The sequence below is a fragment of the Gadus macrocephalus genome, chromosome 8 (assembly GCF_031168955.1).
Source record: "Gadus macrocephalus chromosome 8, ASM3116895v1".
Taxonomy (NCBI): domain Eukaryota; kingdom Metazoa; phylum Chordata; class Actinopteri; order Gadiformes; family Gadidae; genus Gadus; species Gadus macrocephalus.
This window is the reverse complement of record NC_082389.1, coordinates 8,110,060-8,132,974: the sequence shown is the minus strand read 5'-3', so window position 1 is coordinate 8,132,974 and position 22,915 is coordinate 8,110,060. Positions and strand designations below refer to the sequence as shown.

Here is a 22,915-nt window from a genome sequence, read left to right as displayed (position 1 = left end):
CGGAACTAACTGCTGTCTTTCCTCTTTCCTCTTTCCCCTCAACTCATTTGAATTTCTGTCATTCAATCACCCAGTGTTCATTGTCCCAGTGTTCATGTTCTCTGTGGTTTTCGACGTCCTCCGCTGCTTTAGCAAACCTCTGACCAAATGTTACCCCCTCTTTGTGTTTTCCAGAGAACCAGGTCCCCCACGGCTTCCCCACCATAGACATGGGTCCTCAGCTCAAGGTGGTCGAGAGAACCCGGACGGCAACCATGCTGTGTGCCGCCAGTGGAAACCCGGACCCGGAAATCTCCTGGTACAAGGACATGCTGCCGGTGGACATCAACAGCAGCAATGGGCGCATCAAGCAACTCCGCTCAGGTAACCTTCGATCGGATCCGATACGCTGTCAGAAACGACCATAAAGTGTGTGAGGGCGGCTAGCCACGACAAGCCTTTCCAATGTCCCTGCCCCTGTCGTAATTACATCACAAGTTGGCGTGCCGAACCTGATGTATGATGGATAGATCCGCATACCAGTCTGCCCAGTGGAGTGTACCAACTGGTAGGCTTTTTCTAGCCATTATTCACCTATGTTGACGTCCCACCTAAGGAGTCACTATGTCACAGGGCAGGGACGATGTTGAAATGCCTTGTAGTGAGTAATCAGTGGTGGTGTTAAACAATAGTTTGATAAGAAACTATTCATAATATTAATTTATAAAGTAGGCAGAGGTTTTTAAAATAGCGGTAACACCTTTTAGACGAGAAAGTTAGAACAAACTGGAATCTGAAACCCTTTGTTTTTAATGAGGTGACTATTGAATTTGTTCCACTGTCCGAGTAGTGTAGAAAGAGAGGCAATTGCCTTCTACTTTATAATTAAATAAGCCTTAAGACCCTCTTAAACATACAGCAAGCCTGCAGTCTCTGATCCTGCATTTAAGAAAGAGAAAAAATAAGACGACGAAGAAGAAGAAGAAGAAGAAGAAGAAGAAGAAAGGAAAATCGATGAGACTCCTTTTGTTCACAACGCCGGGCCTCTTGGTAAATAAACAGCTCAGCCCTAACCCGGATCAGATCGGGGGGGGTTGGGGGGAAGGGAGCGAGTTGGAAAGATTAGTGGCTTTTTGACCGGCCTCGGTCTGGTCACTCCCAGCTAAATCCACCTCATTTAGAGCGTGTCAGGACGGGCTCCGGGACCAAGGACCCCAGATTAGAGATGAGAGTCCCTTTCAACAGAGCCTCACGGTAAAAGTAGAACTGCCAACTGCGAGCCGAGGGCGGAACACAGGGGGGCGCGGGATTGGCTCATCCCGATCCTGACTGCGCTAGTCCCGACCCTGACTCTGAGCTAGTCCCGACCCTGACTCTGAGCTAGTCCCGACCCTGACTCTGAGCTAGTCCCGACCCTGACTCTGAGCTAGTCGCGTTTCGTTGAGGAACAAGAAAAAAAAGCACAACAAGCATGGCATGCTTTGTAGGTAATCATATCAAGTCTGAGTGTGTTCTGGGAATTAGTCTGGAGTTAATGGCCATCGTACAGGGGGTTAGATACTCTCTTTGACATTAAGTAAGTGCATTCAAGCGCCTTTTTTTATTCCACATTTTATTCCTTCCAGCACAAAGACTGAGCATTAGCTTTGCCCTGGTGTATGACTGAGGTGCCCCAAAATGTACAAATATGTAATGCCCTCAGTTGAACAATTCCTCTTATCTTCTACCCTCTCCCTGACATCTGCTGCTGTATTGGGATTTACATAACTGCACATGACCTTAAATGCATAATTTACTAGCTACAGTACAGTTTTAAAAGCATGCTCTCCAGCAGCAGCTTTCTGGTGTTGCACAATTTAGTGTGTGTGTGTGTGTGTGTGTGTGTGTGTGTGTGTGTGTGTGTGTGTGTGTGTGTGTGTGTGTGTGTGTGTGTGTGTGTGTGTGTGTGTGTGTGTGTGTGTGTGTGTGTGTGTGTGTGTGTGTGTGTGTGTGTGCGTGCGTGCTGAACACCTATTGTATTAATTACTAACTCTTCCCCACTTCTCCCACAGTCCATTAAAACCACATTTCCCAGAGTATAAAGGAATTAACATATTATTTTTATCTTAATCTCTGACCTTTAACCGTACAGCAATCTTGTTTACTCAAATTCAGTCCTCTGCTCTAACTGGGCTCGCTGGTCTCCGTACGAACTGGAAGCACATAATCTTACTGAATACTAAGCAAATGACAGCATACTCACATGGCACACATATTATGTGCTTTGCCAGATAACAAACTCAGGAAGTGAGTCTACAAAGGCTAAGAACCCCCCCAACTTGTTTTTAATGACCTCTTAGCCTATGTTTGTCGGCAGAACAAGTTTTAAAGGGTGGAGAATGCCGTTGTGTCGGTGTTTTGTATACTTGTAGAGTGGATGTACATCAAGACCTTGTTTTTGTTGTTATTCTTATAGGTGGTACGCCAATTAGAGGTAAGGATGATGAACCAACTGTGTCAGACCCTACCCTCCCCCAAAAAATCATTGTTCCTCCATATCCACCTCAGCACCGTGTACCCCACTGCCCCACCTCACCCCATACCCATACAGTCACCTCATGGGGATCATATGTGACGGTGGCCACTCCAACCTTATGTCTATGTGCATATGTCCCTCCCTCCTCCCCAATCTTATCCATGGATGCACCCGTCACCAGCTCATCCTCTCTTGGTGCCGCTGCGCTTAAGGAAAGGCCACCGCAGCCTCCAGAGGATGGGGATGCATCAGCCTATACGTTGCGCCGGGGCTCAATGGAGATTGATACGGCCACGATTTGCATACAGCCTATGCTGCAACATCGCCTCTCCCTCCTAGTTCCCAGGACGGCGCGCAAAGGGAAAAAAAAAAATCAACAGCCTGAAAGCCGAGCTAGAATAGATTGTCAAGGTGGAGACTTTGACCTCTTTTTAATGGAAATCATTTGGATGCGTGATTTTCTCTCCAGCCATTAGGTAAACAGTGGGAGTGTCAGGGAGGGGTGACGCTGAAGACCTCTGAGAGATATTGCCAGATGCCACGCGGGCGCCTGTGTCCACACACTGCATACATTACAGTCCGCCCAGCGACAGACCCTTAACAGCTTCCTCCGCACCTAAAGTGCCCCCTCCGCCTACTAGTCCATCCACCCTTGCATCCCCCGTAATGGGAAACAATAAAGACGACCTACAGGAAGATCATTGACCTGGGTGAGCTTGCGTCATCCGTTCTTACTGCTTTCTCTTGTGGTCATTTTTGTCATTTTTGTCATTTTCGCCTTTCAGACAAACGACCGGTTTGAACCGTAATTGTCCGGGACCCACGCTAGTCTCTCCCGATGCCGCCAAATGTCTCCCTCCCTCAGGATAACGGCTAGATTGACAGATGGGTGACATTTGCATTAGTATGCAGGTGCACGGTAGTGCTGAATCAGAAAGAGAGAGAGAGATAGAGGGAGATGAGGTGCACGTCCTAAGCTCACGGTGCCCATGGGATCGGTTGTCGTCGTGAGATCGGAGCGGGGGCATGTCGGATTCAATGCCCTTCACCCTACCTCGCTCGTGCCAACACTTACTCAAACAGGCGGACACAAAACCATGGTCGCCACTGGCACCCTCAGGAGTGCCATCTTGCCCACAGCACCACACCCCCTACACCCCCCTCCTCCACCCCCACCACCCCCATCTCTGGTCCTGGTCTTAATTTGGGTCCCCGTCGTTGGGTGTGTGGACACCCGTCTGTCCGCACTCATCCCATCCTGCATGACGTGTCCACCGGACGTCATCGTACGATCAGTTCATGAATTATTCTTTCCCCGTTTCCATGGTCAAACTGCATGGTGTCCGGCTGCTGACGCGGCCGGCGTCATGACGTTTCCCCCGAGCGGTGATGGCCTCCATCACCCTTCTGTGTGTCGACATACATGTGTATCCCTGTAATTTGTTTCCCTGCACTGTCGCGATTACATTTCTCAGCAATGCATAACTTTAGTTATTCAGCGGCCAGGTAAGTCCTGTTTGTTTCCATTATCGATGTCTGTCCCCTGCCAACATCGCCGCATCATTTTTGCCGGGAATATGAGTCATTAACTGAGCCCGCTATTCTGGAAAATAATAAAAAGCACCGGCCCCTCGACCTGTCAGCCACGCTCATGTGAACAGTTTTGATTACATTCCGGGTGACTCGCCGCGGCCCGGCTCCGAGCCCGTCAGCCGTCGTTAGAAGCTCCTCAGCCCGCTCCTTGATGGGCCAGAAAAACACTTTCCACTGTGCATACTAATCTCCGCCATCTGGCACAGGCACTTCCCCGGCCCCGTTTATTTAGACTATTTGCCTTTTGTTGGGAAGTCGACTGAAAGGACCAGGGGCGAGATGCGCCAGCCTTCTGCGGTGCACCAGACTAGCGTTCCGGTCTCTGGTCGTGCAGCTAACAACTGTAATTACCCCGACCAATAATGAGCTGAAGGAACTGGCTTTTGTTTACTGGGCACCGTTCTCAACAGGAATAACACAATAAGGGCCTCTTAAAAAAATGAAACTCTCTAAAAAATCTCAGCTCACATTTGATTAAGGATGGTCTCCCGATTAGAGGATTTCAAAATATGATCAATTGACCCCCACTTGCATTCGGCTATATCTGCCAAATGCTTTCCATAGGACAATCCCACATAAGACTAACCTTTCTGGATACCTTAATCAGACACCAACTGGCATTAGGCTGGTCGGCTGTGCTGTCTAGGGACAAGAACCCTTAGCTTTATGAGGATGTTGCACCACTATCACCATGCAATGTCTCATCGTAGCTAATTGTGTATGCCTTTCTGTTGTTTATCCTTCCCACAGGAGCCCTGCAGATTGAGAACAGCGAAGAGTCGGACCAGGGGAAGTACGAGTGCGTGGCCATGAACAGCGCCGGGACCCGCTACTCCGCCCCTGCCAATCTATACGTGCGAGGTAAGATCCGAGCGTGTGCTAGTAGCCTCCATTGTGGATTCAGCCCGTCGGGTGAGCTTGTACCGATTCTCCAATGTCGAATAACCCAGTGCCTCGAAATAGATCTGTTTCCCCTTCGCCTGTCCTCTCCATTTTCCCACCAACCCCCCCCCCCCCATGTCTCATTTCTCACCAAAAAAGCGATGAGCTGAAGGGATCCCGGGCCCACTTGCGTCTGAGCCAGTTGTGCCAGGTGCTGCCGCTGTGAAAACAGCTGCACTGAAAATGTTTCCTCTGCTGGCGCAGAACAACCACGACGGCCATCGCTCTCTCTTTCTTGTGTGTTCCTTCTCTTTTTGTGTGGACTGGACTGTGTCAAAAGGCTTCATTATTCACCCCGCACGGCTCACAGATCCTCTGGCATGCAGGGGTCTAGGAGTTCCAGGGTTTGTTTTTGTCATGGTTGCTGCGTGAGCAGACTGAACACACACTCACACTTGGACATTCACACTCACTCGCTCACTCATATGCTCACACACATTCACGCACACTCACACGCACGCATTCAGACGCACACACTCACTCACGCACACTTACACACACACTCACTCACGCATATAAACACACACATTCATAGGCACTCGCACACATGCATTCACACACACACACACACACACACACACACACACACACACACACACACACACACACACACACACACACACACACACACACACACACACACACACACACACACACACACACACACACACACACACACACACACACAGTACTTTGTTGGTTTTCTGTTCAAGCTTTGGATAAGAAAGGGAGAGTACTAGGGGTCAGGCTAGCTCTCTCACCACCACCACCCCCACCCTCCTCCCCGCCCCCCCCCCCCCCCCTCTCCGGATCTGAGCGAGACTGTCTGAAGTACATGAAACAGAATAGCCTCTCCAGTTGTTAGTGTGGGTGTAGCCTGAGAAGGGAGGGCGGGAGGGAGAGAGAAGAATCACTCAGTTATTAGTTCATAACTTGAAGGCAGCTCTGTACTGAGTTCAAGCCTGTTAAATGATAAATAGCTCTTCAATTCATCAACATTTGCACTTTTTTTCCCCTCTTTATTGATTCGGCGGGGTAGAGCCGGGCGTTACAACAGCCAAAAATATCTTTATTTGATCTTTATATTTAAATATATTTCATTCCCACTTTCATTTCCTTACGCATAGCAACCTGTGCAACGAAGGACATAACGTGACAGACAACTTGCCCCGGAGCATCTAATAACATGTGGCCCCGTTCAGAAGGTATTCGGTGTCTAGACGAGCGAAAGGAATCCCCGACACTACAAAGACGCGGACTAGACGGAACGGTGGAAAGCCTTGTCGAACAAACAAGGTGTGCCTGTCATGGCGTCTTTCGTTTTTTTATCAGTGCGGTAATTACAGTGGTAGGGTGGGCATGGCGCCAGCAGGGCCTCCAGGATCTCGCCATCTTGTAACTCTAGACCAGGAGCTGTCAACCCATCCACCATCCACCCCCCTCCCCCCCTCCTCCTCCTCCTTTACCTCCTCCTCCACCACCACCTGCAGCAACAGCAGTCCCTCCAGAGACAGCCCCGTTCAAAGCCACCACCACCCTGTCCAACATTCACTCATGCCCAGGTGAAGCGTAGCTTCTTTTGTTTTTCAGGTTGTGGTTGTTGTCGAGGTTTTTCGTATTCCACTTGGAAGGTATGGGGGGAAACAAATGATGAGGGGCCTCAGCGGTCTCGCCTCAGTGGCGTGTGATCCGCACAGACGGACAGATAGACGGACAGAGAGCACGGGAGCGAGGCCTGTGGTGACATGGCCCGCTTTGATTGTGTTTCAAACATCACACGCCCGGGGTTGAGGGGGGGGGTATGTGAAGGGATATAGCCCTGGGTGAGATTCGCTGTCTACCTTCTCCACCTCGGCCCATTTCTCTTCTCCGTCTTGTCTTTTTTTAGATTCAGGGGCTCTTAGAGAGAGATTTACGGCCTTGTAACGTCTGGTCTCCAATCTATAAACATAACAACGTTTGGATGCAGGCAAACAGGAAGGTCCCATAAATTTCAGGCTTCTGACGCGCGGGAGGACCGCAAAAAAACACAACAGGGCTACGAGTGGGGCATCAATACATTACACTATTTGGATATTTTAACTATATTTTTCTGCTTTGCTTTTTGCATACATTACATCTACCCACATACATATCTACAATCAGACTGTATGCCTAATGCAATTACATTTATTATTGTACCCACAGTGCTGATAATAACACCAACTTTTCATGCGGTACAGAGACCTTGTATCCGATTAGAAAATGTCAGCAAACAAAGTCATTACCCTGGAAGAATGGAGTCTAGTGCTGTTGTTGTATTTTTTCTCCACACAATGACACAGACAAACTCACACAGACCCACTCACACAGACACACTCACACGCACACCTCATCAAAGTGCCTGCATCATACGTGCTCGTTATGCGAAACCTTGTCGGTTTCCCCCCGCCTGACGACGCAAACCCGATCCGATCCCTGTCCGTACAGAACAGCACAAACAAGCCGCAGCCACCACCCTTGTCCTGACATTTCAGAGCCCCTGGAGAATGATGTCCTCGTATTCCTGGAGGGTGGGGCGGAGACGGAGGGGTGGTGCTGCGGTGTGTTCTCGCCCCCTTCATTTTATCCACTGAGAGTGTTGTGTGTGTGTCAGTGTATGTTTGTCACAGGGTGTGTTTGTCGTGTGTGTATGTGTGTGTGTGCATTTATGCATATGTATGAACGTGTGAGTGTGTACATGAGTGCAGCTCGCCAATGTTCCATGTCGCCCGTGTGTTGAGTGTCTGCGGGGAAGGTGGAGGAGGAGGGGGGGGGGGGGGGGGGGGGGGGGGGGGGGGATCTGTTTGCGTGACCTGCTTTGAATGAGGACCGGCTCTCCGTTGGACGTGGGCAGCATCGCGAGCGCTCTGTGATTGTGGGAGCGAGCAGGGGCTCATTTGTCAGCCGCTCATCCCCGGCCGACTGCGGCGCGCGCTCTCACACATCCAGGTGGCGTGTCGATGCGTCTCCCGGGATGGACGGGCTGCCGCCCAGCGCGTCTTCCTCCTCGACGTCTTCATGTTGTCAGGCTGTGTGTGCGTGCGTGCGTGCGTGCGTGTGTGTGTGTGTGAGTCTTTGGATGTTGTCAATGCAGTGTGTGGAGACTTTGTTCTCTGTGTGTTCATCGCCACATTACACGAGCTGAGTGAATCACCGAAATGGCTGGTTTGTATCCGGACTGACGTCGGAGACACACCACGCATGGTGCGGCAAACAAGCGCCTTGCATCCTCTTGTTTGTGTGTACATGTATACACTGTGTGTGTGTGTGTGTGTGTGTGTGTGTGCCATTAATCTCCACTGTGCGTCTGTGGATGCTCTGTTTCGTTTCACTCTGTTGTCACCCATTTTGTATCTCTTTCATTCCATCGCTCATCCTCATCGAACTTCAACCGATAAACAGATCCACGGGAAGGTTTGTCCTGTTTTTCCTCTCTTCGCCTTTGTCCTACAGGTATAAATAGAACTACCAACCCCACCCTGCTACCTCTTCATCCGGATGGAGACAATGCCGACCCAACCCTTCCCAAAGTCCCCACCCAACCCCACCCCCTTATTTTCCCGAATTAATGCTCGGATCAACCTCTTTATCCCGAATCAACCAATGTTCGATCCGACATGCCCAGTGTTTCCACTGTCTCTGCATGCTTGCATGGGCCCCTGAACAGCTGCTGGCATGGCCTTTGAGCAACAACTAACCAACTAACCCGGTGCCCACGCCCAAACCCAGGGCACCTTAAGACACCCTTGTGTCGGTTTGCTTACCTAAGCTACGCACGCACGCCTCCCCCGCCTCTCCCCTCCAATCGCCCGCATCGGCCGCGCCCACGGCAAACACGACCAGCAGCTGCTCTTCCAACCGACGGAACCGACCCGCCGTGTAAACAAACCCGCCGCGATGTGCAGAAACTGCACCCGGCTTACCGGGAAGAGGGGGAGGGGGGGGGGGGGGGGGGGGGAGCGACAGGATCTGTCAGGTATTCAGGGCGCTAAACTTCCCGCAGGTGCCCCATGTCAAGGGGCTTGGGGGATCTTGGTGTCCAAAGCTTTCTTCACGGTGGGGGGGGGGGGGATTAAGTCTGTCTCAGTGTCGTCGTCGTCGTCCCACACACACACACGCACGCGCGCGCGCGCACGCACTCGCACTCACTCACCAATCCACCACCACCTGGGAAGACTGAAAGATGTGCTGGGAATAATGTGTTCCTTTTGAGAGGAAATACCGCCACACAAGATATACCACGGCGACGCTATAGCCAGTGTTAAAACAGCCCAGCGCTCTACGTTTACAATCCCCGTCCAGCCTCCTTATTGATTCAGCCAGCTTGTACGAACATACACCACACTACATTACTATTATAAATAATACATCCGGTATCCATTCCGTTTTTTTTCCTCAAGTTTAATTCTCCGCCCAGACCCGGCAGTCAACCCGCCCGGTGAGCAAAGCGGGTTGCCATAGCAACAGCTGACCCACGGCGCGCCGAGGTTGGCGGTATGCCGACGAGGGGGGGCAATCAGCCGCCGCGATCGCCCCCCTCCTCCCCCTTCCCCCCTCCCACGCCCACCCCCCCTCCCACGCCCACCCCCCCCAAAGCCGGCTACCAGGAGGGCCGGTAACCTTCCTGACGAGCCACCAGCACGCATGCACAGATATCAACCAGGGCCGTCCTCGGGGGGTCTGTCCGGGGCCCCCTGTCCGGCCCCGTTACATTCCTAGGTGTCCAGTGATCATGCAGGTGGGGCTGAAAAAGGGGAGCTTTATTTTGTGGTTTTGATAGAGTCCCGGAGCCCCCCCCCCCCCCCCCCTCTCTCACCACCACCACCACCACCATCTCTTCCCAGCTACGCTCTCGACAGGAGAGAGGCTTTAGCGCAATCGATAACAATTACCTGCCCCAGAGTCATTCTGTTCCACAGCACTTCTCCAAACGTAACCGTGCGCTATGAATAATTCACGGCATTATGTGTTCAATATACACAGGCCCGCATTGACTGGGCCGCGCTTTTAGCGTGCGTTAGTCTTTGAAATCACGATGGAATTACAGATACCCTGAGCCTAATGGCCTCGCGTTCGGCCCCGCTTGTCAAGACTCGGGGCGCCTTTCAGACCCCCCCACCGCCCCCCCACCCACACTGGGTTTGTGTCAGCAAAAGAGTTTTTACTATATTACCGTTGCGGGTTGGTTAAGACACAGGTGGTCCCTCACATAATCACACTTTGTATTTCATCATCATTTTCTCTTTTTTTTTTTGGGGTGTCATTTCATGATGCTAATCGTTCCAATTCTCATCATCCAAATTAGCACCGGCATATCTGTTCCCGAGCATGAGTCCCAACGGTGTTCAGGTGTGCCATACACCCTTTGCCGGGAAAAATAACACATGTGCATGTGATCGCGTGAAATCCCTTCAGCACAAGGAACGCATGCTCTGCCTGAGAATGCCTCCACAACCCACCCAAACTGCCTCCTTCCCTTCCCTGCCTACCCCCCTGTTCCCTTCCCATTCCCACTCGCTCCATGGCTCCTGTGTGTCCTGTGCTTGGATGCTGGATGTCAGAGCACACACGCCAGCCACCTCGGGGCAGAGGTGGCCCATCGCTCCATCCCCCTTTTTTGGGGATTTGTTGTTGCTGTGCTTTTGTGCTTTTTGCTCCTCTTTTCTTCCTCTTGCTGTTTCTCTTTTTGGTTTATGTGTGGTGCTCTGCCTTTGAGTGCGCACTGCCACTGCGTTAAAACACAACGCTGTAAGCCAGATGTCCCCGCCCCCCGTGGCTGCCATGCTGATCTCAACGTCTCGTGAACATCACTTTCTACAGATTGTTGTTCTGCCGAGTTCTATTTATAAGAATTCTGTGAACGCTGGATAATGATTGATGATGGCCGTACGGCAGGCTTCGACTCACCAGGGGAAAGTTTTCAACCCAAAAGCACGCGCGGTCTCTACATTAACAAAATTCATTCAATGCCCACAGAAAACGTAAATCCTGTGGAAGATTCCACTAGCGTAGGTAGCCGGTTACCTTGGTTATAGTGGAGTCCAGGAATCCACTGCTCCCTCCCTCTGACTAGAATCTCAAAGGGTGCTTTTGCAGGGATCTTTTTTTTTCTGATTTCATTTCGCCATATAATGAGGGGAATAACAAGCATGGCTGTAACGACGTTCCGTTTCTAATTAGATGAGGAAGGAGGGCGGGAAATAGGAGGAGTCTGAGGGACTGGGTTAGGGGGAGTCAAATTTAAAAATCCATTTTTTATGGAGACCACTGCAGAGGCTGGGCCAGAGCAATTACAGTCAGCAGCCTTTCTGTTCTTCTTTTATTCCCCTTTCCCCTCCGCCGGAGACACGGCGTCGGAGACAGAGCAGTGCATTAGCAGACACGGGCCGTATGCTTTCTGCAGGGAGGATTCCCTTGCACTGTGATTTGAAATGCACATGATGAGTGCACAGGAGGGCGGTAATAACGGAACCGCATCTCGCGGAGCTAAAGGTGCCTCCGCATCACCAAGTCTAGCCCGCTAGCCCGAGGCCTAGAGCCGTATTCTCATTATCGAAGATCTGCTCTGTGATGTTGAATGCACAGCACGTTCTCACAGGCCTTACAGTGATGCCACGTTCATATTATCAGGTGGAATAGATATTGTCAGATGGTGATCTTTTTGTTTTTTCACCCCAGATTTCTTCCCTCAAACCACCCACTGAGAAATGTCAAAAGTGTGTAAATAACAGCAGCTATTTACATTCTGCGCCTCCCTTTTAAAGGGAAAACAAGTCATATGTAAATGTATGGCCGCCTGTTTATTTTGAGCCGGCTTCTTCTGCATTCAGAACTCCCCGGCTTGGTGCGCTCTTCTCTGCCCATTCCCCGGCGATGTCAAGCGGACTCATTTTGTCTCCATGGGAACTGCTTTTTAATGTCAGCCTATCTGCATATCAGAGCCGCACAAAGGCAGAAAGGAGGGGGAGAGAAAGAGAGAGGGACAGAGATACAGAGTGAGGAAGACGAGCTAAGCATAAGTAACAGAGAGGCGGGGAGGAGCAAGGGAGACAGGGAGGGAGGGAGGGAGGGAAGGAGGGGAGGAGATGGAGAGAGGGAGAAATCAAACAATGCCTTCTCCGCAGGGTCCCTCAATGATGCAACCCTCGCCACCATTTGACACTCTGACAAAAGAGCTCCAGATATAGTCTGTGGCGAAAGCGGGGCTATCTTTTGATTATATTCCCTTCTGTAGGCCCAGAGGATAAAAAAACACTGCCCGCCCCCCCCCAAAGGTTTTTCTTCTTCCCTTTTGGATTTCCAGGGCCGTTCTGTGACAGTCTTATTATTCCCATTGTGCTCGGCCCCTCACATTTCAGACAAAAGTGATCAGTCCTCCATTCTAGGGGATTTCACTACAACGTACTAGCGAGCACCCTGGAATTGACCCAAGTTTATTCATCGAAGCACCTTAAAAGAAAAACACTCAGCCACCTACAACTTTTCTTCCTTTTCTTCCCCCACACATCGTCCACTCGTATATGCTAACCTCCCCCCCCTCCCCCCCTCAGTGCGGCGGGTCCCTCCCCGCTTCTCCATCCCGCCCACCAACCACGAGGTGATGCCGGGCGGCAGCGTGAACCTGACGTGCGTGGCGGTGGGCTCGCCCATGCCCTACGTCAAGTGGACCATGGGCTCCGTGGACCTGACCAAGGAGGAGGAGATGCCGGTGGGACGCAACGTGCTGGAGGTCACCAACATCCGCGAGTCGGCCAACTACACCTGCGTGGCCATGTCCTCACTGGGCATGATCGACGCCACCGCCCAGGTCATCGTCAAAGGTGAGCGGCCCAACCGGGGGGGCTTTTTCCACATCTGTGTTTGTGTGTGTGAGTTCGACTGTTAGTGTGTGTGTGTGTGTTCGACTGTTAATGTCTGGGTTCGACTGTAAGTCTGCATGTATGAGTTTGTGCAATACGAAGGTATTTGTGTGAGTGTGTGTCTGTTTATGTGCGCAAAACATCAGTGTTTTTTTTTTGTGTATGTGTGTCGGTATCTGTGGTATACAGACGTGTTGTTATGCATGAACTCTTCACTCCCCTTAGTAAAGTGTGTTATAAAGTGTTAAGTGTGTGTGTGTGAGTGTGCGAGCAGGGATGTGTGTGTGTGGGTGGTTGGGTGTGTGTGTGTGTGATCAGCTGTTGCCTGCATATTGATCTGTGCTCCCGATCTGTGCTGATTGACAGCCTGAACGTAACGTTGTTTACAGTTCGGCCCACCCTGTCCCCTGGAGACCGCTGGGACGACGGCGACCCTGGCCGTTTGCTTTTATTTCAGTGTGACTAAATAGGGACCAATTCAGCAATATCCACCTCATTTGCGCCGCATAATAACCTCGGACAGCTCTGAGGACAGGAAATTGAGGTGTTTGAGGAGCATTGAAAGCGTTGAATGCTATTATTAGTCAGCACCGCCCTTTGAAACCCTCCTTTCTTATACATAATACTAATGTTTTGGAGTGGACTGTCCACTCTACTTTTCCCTTTATGAATTATACTCTTTTATCGTGGAAGTTGTTTGAATTATGGAGCTACTATGGTCATATTTGTTACAGAGAGCAGGGTCAGGGTAGGGTTGATGTTTTAATTACAACACATCAAATCTTAATGGGCCTCAACTGCTCTGACCTAGCCCTGTGTCAAAGAAGGGGCTGGACCCAGCGGTCAGTGTTCATTATAAAACATCATGTTACCGATACTTCAGCTTTCCCAAACATTATGAATAAAACTGAAAAGCCAATGCAATATTCGAGGACAAAATGTATGTCAAACAGATGTCATCGAGGGTGGAACCTGAGGCCATAGAGACATAGCTTTTACTAAGGAATCCTGAACTGAGATCAACAGTGTTGTTTTGATTAATGAAGTAATGCGAAAAAAGAAATGCGATCCCTGCAGCATATCAACATTTCCTGGGGGCGGCAGTAGCTCAGGAGGTAGAGCGGGTCAGCTGGTAACCGCAAGTTCCGAGGCGTCCCTGAGCAAGGCACCTAACCCTTACTGTTCCCAGCCAGCTGGCTGTTGCCTTGCATGGCTGACTCCGCCGTCGGTGTGTGAATGTGTGTATGGGTGGGTGATTGTGAGGCGATATTGTAAAGCTCTCTGGGTTTGCCACTGGTTACAGAAAAAGCGCTATATAAATGCAGTCCATTCACTATTTCCTCCCCCTCCTCCTCAGCCCTCCCCAAGCCCCCCACCTCAGTCACGGTGACGGAGACCACGGCCACCAGCGTCACGCTCACCTGGGACTCGGGCAACCCCGAGCCCGTGTCCTACTACATGATCCAGTACCGCGCCAAGGTGTCGGAGAACGGCTTCCAGGAGGTGGACGGCGTGGCCACCACGCGCTACAGCATCGGCGGCCTCAGCCCCTACTCGGAGTACGAGTTCCGCGTGATGGCGCTCAACAACATCGGCCGCGGGCCGCCCAGCGACCCCGTGGAGACGCGCACGGGCGAGCAGGCGCCCTCGTCCCCGCCGCTGCACGTGCAGGCGCGCATGCTGAGCGCCAGCACCATGCTGGTGCAGTGGGAGCCCCCCGAGGAGCCCAACGGACAGATCCGGGGCTACCGCGTGTACTACAGCTCGGACATGACGGCGCCGCTCAGCGCCTGGCAGAAGCACAACACGGACGACAGCCGCCTCACCACCATCTCGGGCCTGACCACCGACATCACCTACAGCCTGCGCGTGCTGGGCTTCACCTCGGTGGGCGACGGGCCGCCGTCCGACGTGCTGCAGGTCAAGACCCAGCAGGGAGGTGAGCACTGGAGGGGAGGTGTGTGTCTGTGTCTGTGTGTGTGTGTGTGTGTGTGTGTGTGTGTGACACTTTAAGGGAGCATGTGTATGTGTGTGCAATACAAAGGTATTTGTGTGTGTGTGTGTTTGTCTTTGTGTGTGTGTGACACTGTAAGGGAGCATGTGTATGTGTGTGCAATACAAAGGTATTTGTGTGTGTGTGTGTGTGTGCGCAAAACAAAGGTATTTGTGTGTTTGTCGGTTTCTGTGAGCGCAATACGTAAGTGTCTTTGTGTGTGTGTGGGGGGGCGCTGTGTGTCTGTGTCACAGAGCCACAACAGGTGCTCTCATGCGTCTGTCTGGGTCACACGACTGTCACCGTTGGGGGGCGGCCGGGTACGGTAATCTCTGCTCTGCCAGGAGCTCACCTCTGTCCCCGACCCCCCACCCCTACCCTCTCCTCCACCCCTGTCTGTGAGCAGTGCCCGCCCAGCCGTCCAGCTTCGAGGCGGAGGCGGAGCTGGATACCCGCATCATGCTGAGCTGGCTGTGGCCCGTTCAGGACCCCATCACCAAGTATGAGCTCCACTACTGGGAGGCCAACTCGGAGAACGACAAGGTAGAAATGCTGTGGCAGGTCTCTGCCTCTCTCTCTGGCTCTCTTTCTTTTCTCTCTCTTGCTCTCGCTCTCGCTCTCTTCACTGACTTCACTTTCTGTGTTATTTTTCCCTCTTATTTTAATCACTAACTTTCGGGACTAAAGTTTTGTCAAACAAGTTGTGTAGGTAAATTCTTGCATTTAGCTACTCTGGCTCGCATTTTATAATGACATGTATATGATAAAGTGACCTTGTCTTGGCGAGTATCCAGCAGCAATGCAGCCAGCTCTCTGGCGCACAATAAATAATTAGTGCACTGTCAAAACTCACCTTTTGCACGTTGTAGCTCCCCAAGGTCCTTGCTGTTCAGTCACGCCAGCGGTTTGGCCTTTTAATCACGTCTCTCTTTCCTTGTGTATTTTCCAATCAACACAATGTTCAATGTTTTAAAACACATTTTTTGATTAATTTAGAATGTATTCAGTGTTGTGATAACTCTGAGAGAAGTGTACTCCCACCTCAAGAACCTCTCTCTTTCTCTCTTTCTCTCTTTCTCTCTCTCTCTCTCTCTCTCCCCCCCGCCATCGCTGCAGATCCACACGACCTTTGACCCGGCGGGCTCCCACGCCGTGGAGGGCCTCAAACCCGACACCCTGTACCACTTCTCCCTGGCCGCCCGCTCCGAGATGGGCCTGGGCGTGTTCACCCAGCCCATAGAGGCCCGCACGGCCCAGTCCAGTAAGTCCACCCACACAGACCACCCCACACCTCCCCCCCCCCTCCCCGACCCCAGTCCGCCACGACCTCTAACCTCTAACCTAACACGTCTCTCCTCGTCCCCGTTGGCGCGCTAACCACTGAGCCCAGCGAGGAGGGAGTCCGTTCGGTCGTTTTCTTGCGACTCATGGATGACGATTCTTCGGTTTATTTTTCTTGCAACCTTTTGAACCGGAAGGTTCCAACGGCAATGTTAGGGGGGGATTGGGGACAGGGGTGAACCAATGTCTGCTTCGGTTTAAAGCCCCCGCGGGCAGTTGCCGCAGCCGTCTGCGCCTGTCCTCTCTTAAGGCCCGGCGCCTTCCGGTACTATCGACCGACCCCACCAGCCCCCCTGCCCTCGTTCTAACTCTAACACTACCCCCACCACCACAACCAAAACCGCCCTCCCTGGCCTTCTGGCACCAGGCCCATCACTCTCAAAGGTACGTTTGATGTTGTCCAGTGTGACCCCAACCCCCCCTACCCTGTTTCCCACACCCTGAACCCGCTCACCGCCCCATGCCCCATGCTGTTCTGCCTGGTCATTCTGCACTTCATCTCCCCCCCTGCCTGGATGTGAAGCCCTAGTCTTTGCTAGGTTTCTATCTTTATATCCTTGTTTTTTTCCGTTGTTTTGTATGGAGGCAGGGCAATGAACACGGCCTCTGAAAACATTCATCCTCTTGTTTTGAGCTATCCATGTTTTGCAGAACGTAATCTGTGTAGTCTATTTCAGTGTTTATGCTACAGAACCTTTCTACAGCCGGACCGAAGCATCATAAACACAGTCTGTGTTTACACTCCTAGTATTAATATCAGGGCTGTTGTGCCCGTGAAGGCGTTGACATTTTTTTTCCACTCTATTTTGTAGCACGTGTACCATTGGAAAACTAAGTACGTCTTTGTGTTTCACTCTTTAAGACGCACGCAAACAGCACGGCTGTTTTTACCAAACCCGTAATCATCATGCCAGTTATAAAGGGCGACATGAAACATTTTTCAGCATTTCTTATCTTCCCGATTTCTCTTTTTGTTTGCCTCCAAGGTGGAGCTATTTCCAGTGCTGTCCTCCTTCTGCGCATAGGCTGTATTTCACTTTGATCTCATGAATTTCTTCTTGTTTGTATTTAATTTATTTATTTTTTATCAGGAGCTTAACATCGCGTCTCATTTTAAAACCTTGTTAAAAACAAAAAAACATTGGCCTTTATTGTATACTCGGCAGGTAGTGGTCTCGCTCGCTCGCTCTCTCGCTCTCTTTTTGTGCGATCTCGCTCGGAGATCTCGCTTGTCGGATGCATTATTTTGGTCTCGGAGAGGCTAAATAATGCTGCATTGTTCATTGCCTTGCTTATTAGTGAACCAGTTTCATGGGCATGCTACGTAAACAACATCTCACTCTCCACTGCCCCTTCCAAGCTATTTCACTTTTTTTTCTCCATTTGTATATTCTTGAACACGTTTTTATTGAGACTGCATGAAACGTTGGATTTCCTTTGATTGCTCTTGTGTTTCTCCGTGTAGAATTCTATGCATATTATTTGTAGCATCCTGTATTTGATTTGGCTCATTTCTTTTCCCTGTTTAACCTCTGGGCTGCTGTGAGTTGAGCACTGTAATTGCATTGGCTGTCACTGAGCTGGTTTTTTATAGTGCAGTATGAGTTCATTAATTAAAAACATGAAAATCACAGTCCGGCTCTGTTGAGCTTATTGTTTATTTAATTGTAAACTAAACCGAAAAAACAATCTGCAATGGTAAACGATACCAGATATTAATCATGGCAGAATCTAAGCTCATGTGTTCATCATAATTATTTCAGTTTACTATCCCACTGAGCCAAAGACGCAAGGTTTTTTTGCGTAACTTCCACGATTTTTGCCATATGTTAGTGAGTCGATAGTTTTTCCTGGTAATGTTTTAAGCTAGCACGCAAGGGGCTTTTCTTAGCATCTGTTTGTTTTTGATGGCAAAAAACGACTGATGAAACACAGAATATTATACAGGGAATACTATATGATGTATTGTTCTGTCACCTTTTGCAGATTTGTCCTACATCTTTATCAGAGACTGTGTTTGTCTGCTCAAAAAGAGCCCAATATATTTCAGCGCCTCAGCTTTCCCTGAGCCTCTCAAACACTGTTAACGCTTCTAGAAGTTGCCGTATCTACGTGCAAAACGCTGATTAACATCAATCACTAAGCCACTCACACATCTATGAACATTTCAAAACTCCTCAGACAAACCACTAGAGGCAGGGAAGCCAAACCGATTTGGAGGGGGAAAAGAAAGTACAGCATGTCCTGGATGGAATTAGTAATATCTTTCGGCGCGCTTAGACTCGTGCAGACTTAGCGATTACAGCCTCGCACGGATCAACCTCCAGTCCAGAGGTACCCCACCTGATGAGCCCTTTTTAAATTGAATTTCCGTCACTTGGCTCGCCCAGGTTTTGTTTTGTGCCGTAGTGGTGTCGTGTTTTCTTTTTGTTTTTGTTTTTGTTTTTGCTTTTGCTTGATCCGTTCCCCTTCCTCCGTGTGGTTGTGCTTCCTCCTCTCCCCGCCCGCACCCCCACCTCCTCCTCCTCCTCCTCCACCTCCACCTCCACCCCCCATCCACCCCCACCCCCCCTTCACACTGCAGCGCCGTCCGCCCCGCCCCAGGAGGTGCACCTGGTCAGCCTGACCTCCACCAGTCTCAAGGTGAGTTGGGTGGCGCCGCCCGCCGCCAGCCGCCACGGCGCCATCGTGGGCTACTCCATCAGCTACCAGGCGCCGGCCGGCGAGGATGCGGGGCGCCACGAGGTGCCCGGCATCAGCGCCGAATCCACCAGCCACGTGCTGGAGGAGCTGGAGAAGTGGACCGAGTATCAGGTGTGGGTGAGGGCCCACACGGACGTGGGGCCCGGCCCCGAGAGCGCCGCTGTGCGGATCAAAACCAAAGAGGACGGTGAGTTGGGACCGAGCCGCCCGCCTCTCCCCCGACCGCCGACCGCGGAGGTTCTCTCACAAGACCCCCCCCCGCCTCTCCGTCCGTCTCTCATGGGGATTTTTCCACTTTCAAGGATACGTTGTCGACTGTGTCGTCTCTGGCTCACTGTGCGGATGTAGGTCTCTCTCTCTCTCTCTCTCTCTCACTGTGCGGACTTAAGTCTCCCTTTCTGTGGACGTAGGTCTCTCTCTCGCTCTCTGTGTGGACGTAGGTCTCTCTCTCGCTCTCTGTGCGGACGTAAGTCTCCCTCTCTGTGGACGTAGGTCTCTCTCTGTGTGGACGTAGGTCTCTCTCTCTATGTGTGGACGTAGGTCTCTCTCTCGCTCTCATTGTGGACGTAGGTCTCTCTCTCGCTCTCATTGTGGACGTAGGTCTCTCTCTGCTCTGTGTCCATCAGAGTTCAAGATGATGTGTGGGCAGAGGTGACTTAATCTAATTTGTTTTGAGGTTTTCTGTCTGTCTGTCTGTCTGTCTGTCTGTCTGTCAGCTTTTTTCCCCTTGCCAAGGCTTTTAACACAGCGATCAGACTAAGGGAAAATGGAACATAACTACATTTCTCCCTCTTTTATTTTCCTACATTTTCTGTCGTCTCTTTCTACCTCCTCCTCTTCTTTTCCTTTTGTGTGCGGTGTGAAGGAGAGGGTTAGTCATCCATAATTAATGCTTTTTTTTAATGTTTTAATATATATTGAGGCATTGAGTCCAATGCTTCTGTGTGTGTGTGCATATAATATCTATGCACACACATTTGTCTCAATGCGGGCGGATTTCGGTATGCCTTCAGACTGCTGGACCGCATGCTCTCCTCCTGCTTGGGGGGGGGGGGGTGGTCCAGACCAGACCAGACCAGACTTTTATGGTCTGTAAGTATGGCGGAGACCCGTAGTCAACGCCAAGCCTCCTACTGAGAAAGCCGCTCTGCCCCAAAAAAAACCTAAAGAAAACCCAGAAGGAAGTTAAGGAAAAGAAGGGGGGAAAATGCTGAAGTCGTTACGTCGATGGTTCTTGGCGCCACATCACAAAACCACAGTTAGCTGAGGGAGAGACAAATCGCTGGCTCAGCGCGGTTTGACTCCCCCCCCCCCCCCTCTTCCCGTTTTCCCTGGTTCTTCTTTCTTCTCTCCTCCCTTCACCTCATCTCGCTCCCTCTGTGTTCCTCTATCCCCCCATCCTTCCATCGTTTGTATCCCTTCATCTGCCTCTCTCTCTCTCGTGCTCTCTCTCTCCTTCTCTCCCTCCCCTGTCCTTACAAATTTGTGTCAACCTGAAATCGGTCTCCCTGAACTCCGTTTTTCATTCCCGTGTGTTGTTACATCTTCTAAATCGTTCCGTCACGTTCCGTCTGAAAAATATTAACCTCTATCTACCCTCCTCCCCTACCACCCCCATCTCTCCCTCTCTCACTCCCCCGTCCACCCTGTCTCCCTTCTCCCTCACCCCCCTCAGTGCCCGGGGCTCCCCCCAAGAAGCTGGAGGTGACGGCGGTGAACTCGACGGCCATCCGCGTCACCTGGAAGCCCCCCATGCAGGGCAAGCAGCACGGGCAGATCCGGGGGTACCAGGTCATCTTCTCGCGCCTGGAGAACGACGAGCCACGGGGCCAGCCCAACATCATGGACGTGTCCCTCCCCGAAGCCCAGGTACAGAGAGCAGTCCGGGGCCCGACCTCAGAGTCCCCGACCTAGGGGTTCGATTCTCTCTCTCTCTCCGTCTCTGTCTCTGTCTCTCTGTCTCTCTCTTTCTCTCTTCCCCCACCCAACCTCATCCTCCAGGTAGGGCACACGGACCGTGTCCAATTCATCACGGTGTCTCACTCATCCCTGTTTCAACACAACCTCCCCTTCTGTTCCTACTCCCACCTCCTCCCTGAGTCTGGCCCCACACCCACCCTCTCTTCTCTCTCTCTCTCTCTCTCTCTCTCTCTCTCTCTCTCTCTCTCTCTCTCTCTCTCTCTCTCACACTCTTTCTCTCTCTCTCTCCCCCGCTACACGTTCTCTTACACTGCCCTCGGTGGCATCCCTGGCTCCTCTTCTGCCGCGGATTAGCGGATGTAACAAGCTCCCTGTTAGCGCTAATAGCTGTTCAATATTTTATGGATGTGGTTACATCAGTAGGAGGAAGGGGGCAGGCTGTGGGGCTGAGTACCTCTCCCCATGCTTTATATCATTATTTCTATTTTTTGTTGCGCTACCGACAAAATATGCACTGCCTTGTTACCCCCCCTGTTTAGAAATTACAACTTATTTTCCCCCTGCGTCGCCCTTTGCACATCAATGCGAGGGGGGCTCAGGAATCGTCCCAAAGCGCCCCGCGCCACGTAGCACCACCGATGCAAGATGGATGAGAGATTGTAATCCTTAAGAGGGGATTCAGAGAATCATGAATATCTTAAAAACTAAAAAAAGAAAAAAAAAAAACTTTCTCTCTCGCTCTGTGCCTGCCGTTCTCCCTCGCCCGTTTCCCCGGCGTAGTGCAACCCAAGCCACGGGGCTTCAATTACCAGGCCTCCTCTGGATTGTTTTTGCCCGGGAGAATCACTATTTTTTGCGTGAACACGCGTTCAATTGCACCGCCACCCATCCCCCGGCCCTAGAACCAGGGGCCATCAACCATTTCCACGGGCCGCCGAACACGTTCCTGTCGGGCGGAGGCGGCGGGGGGGTAGGGGCGTTGAAGGGTGAACCTGCAGCGGGTTGCCGGTTGAGTTCCCGGGCGGTCCCGCTTCTCTGCTGTGCCCTTCGGAGACACGATTAACCCTGGTTTGCCTCTGGTAACACCCCGCTGTGCCCTACACACACACGAACAGACACACACACGCATGCACAGACAGAGACAGTGGCGAGATGCTGGTGCTGTTGAAAGTCACCTTTAAACAAGGCATGAGGCGCACTCCAAACCAGATAAAGCCAGCACGCCGGGCATAGATACCATCGCTTGCGCTGCGGCCGTAAATGAATAATGAATGGCTGTGTGTGTGTCTATCCCAGATAAGATGACACATTATGAGCATAATGGTGAGACCGGACCCCAGTGCGCCCCGAAATAAGACGGGCAGGACAAAAAAACACTCTGACCGATGAGTACCGGCCAAGCCCCCCCCCCCCCCCCCCCCCCCCCCCCCCAGCCCCTAACCCCCCTCCTCCGTCACTCCTTCCCACACACCTGGCAAAACAAGCGCGCCCTTCCGCTCCCGTTCATCAGCCCGACCAAAACTGGAGGTCTCTCGCCCCTGGCAGGCTCCTCAGACAGCTGTGTTGTGGCCCCCCGGGCATCGTGGCGGTCAGGACAAGGTCCCCTTGGTCTGCGCGGAGACAACACAACAATGGCACCCTATCTTCTCTGGAGCACCCTACTCGCCACGCCGGCTAACTGCGCCGCGGCCCCGGGGGTCGGTCTTGTCCAAAGGGAGAAAATTGAAAGCGCGATGGCGAAGTGAACTAAGCATGACCCGTCCCTCTGTAAACACGGTACTTCTCGCCACGACTCATTTGCGCTGCGCCGTGCTGACATAACAAAAAAAACAAACAAAAAGGCGTGAGAGACGAAGTACGGGCTGGAGCAGTATCGAGACACCCCTACTCACCTTGGCCTCACCCCGCCTCGCCGAAACCAGAGTTTGCTCACTCCCTCCCTCCCTCCCTTCCTTCCTCCTCACGACCCTCCCCCAGCCGGGGTAATTACCAGAGGCTTGCGTGCGGGTCGGTTACCCTCGATTGAGTCATCTCCACAGATTAGTTTTG

At 51.6% G+C, this 22,915-nt stretch overlaps 1 protein-coding gene and 1 long non-coding RNA gene across 2 annotated transcripts in view; both read left to right on the top strand.

The window, feature by feature from the left end:
• Positions 1-22,915, top strand: part of LOC132462829 (receptor-type tyrosine-protein phosphatase F-like) — a 95,679-nt gene that overhangs the window by 47,509 nt on the left and 25,255 nt on the right. Inside the window, 9 exon segments of the mRNA XM_060058591.1 lie at positions 175-363; positions 2,435-2,452; positions 4,838-4,948; positions 12,601-12,870; positions 14,267-14,848; positions 15,309-15,445; positions 16,019-16,163; positions 18,828-19,133; positions 20,622-20,815. Of these exon segments, the coding sequence (XP_059914574.1) occupies positions 175-363; positions 2,435-2,452; positions 4,838-4,948; positions 12,601-12,870; positions 14,267-14,848; positions 15,309-15,445; positions 16,019-16,163; positions 18,828-19,133; positions 20,622-20,815 (1,952 nt within the window).
• On the top strand, positions 371-1,969 carry LOC132462831 (uncharacterized). Its single transcript, XR_009526913.1, has 2 exons — positions 371-1,339; positions 1,410-1,969. It is a non-coding gene; the product is annotated as an uncharacterized LOC132462831 (long non-coding RNA).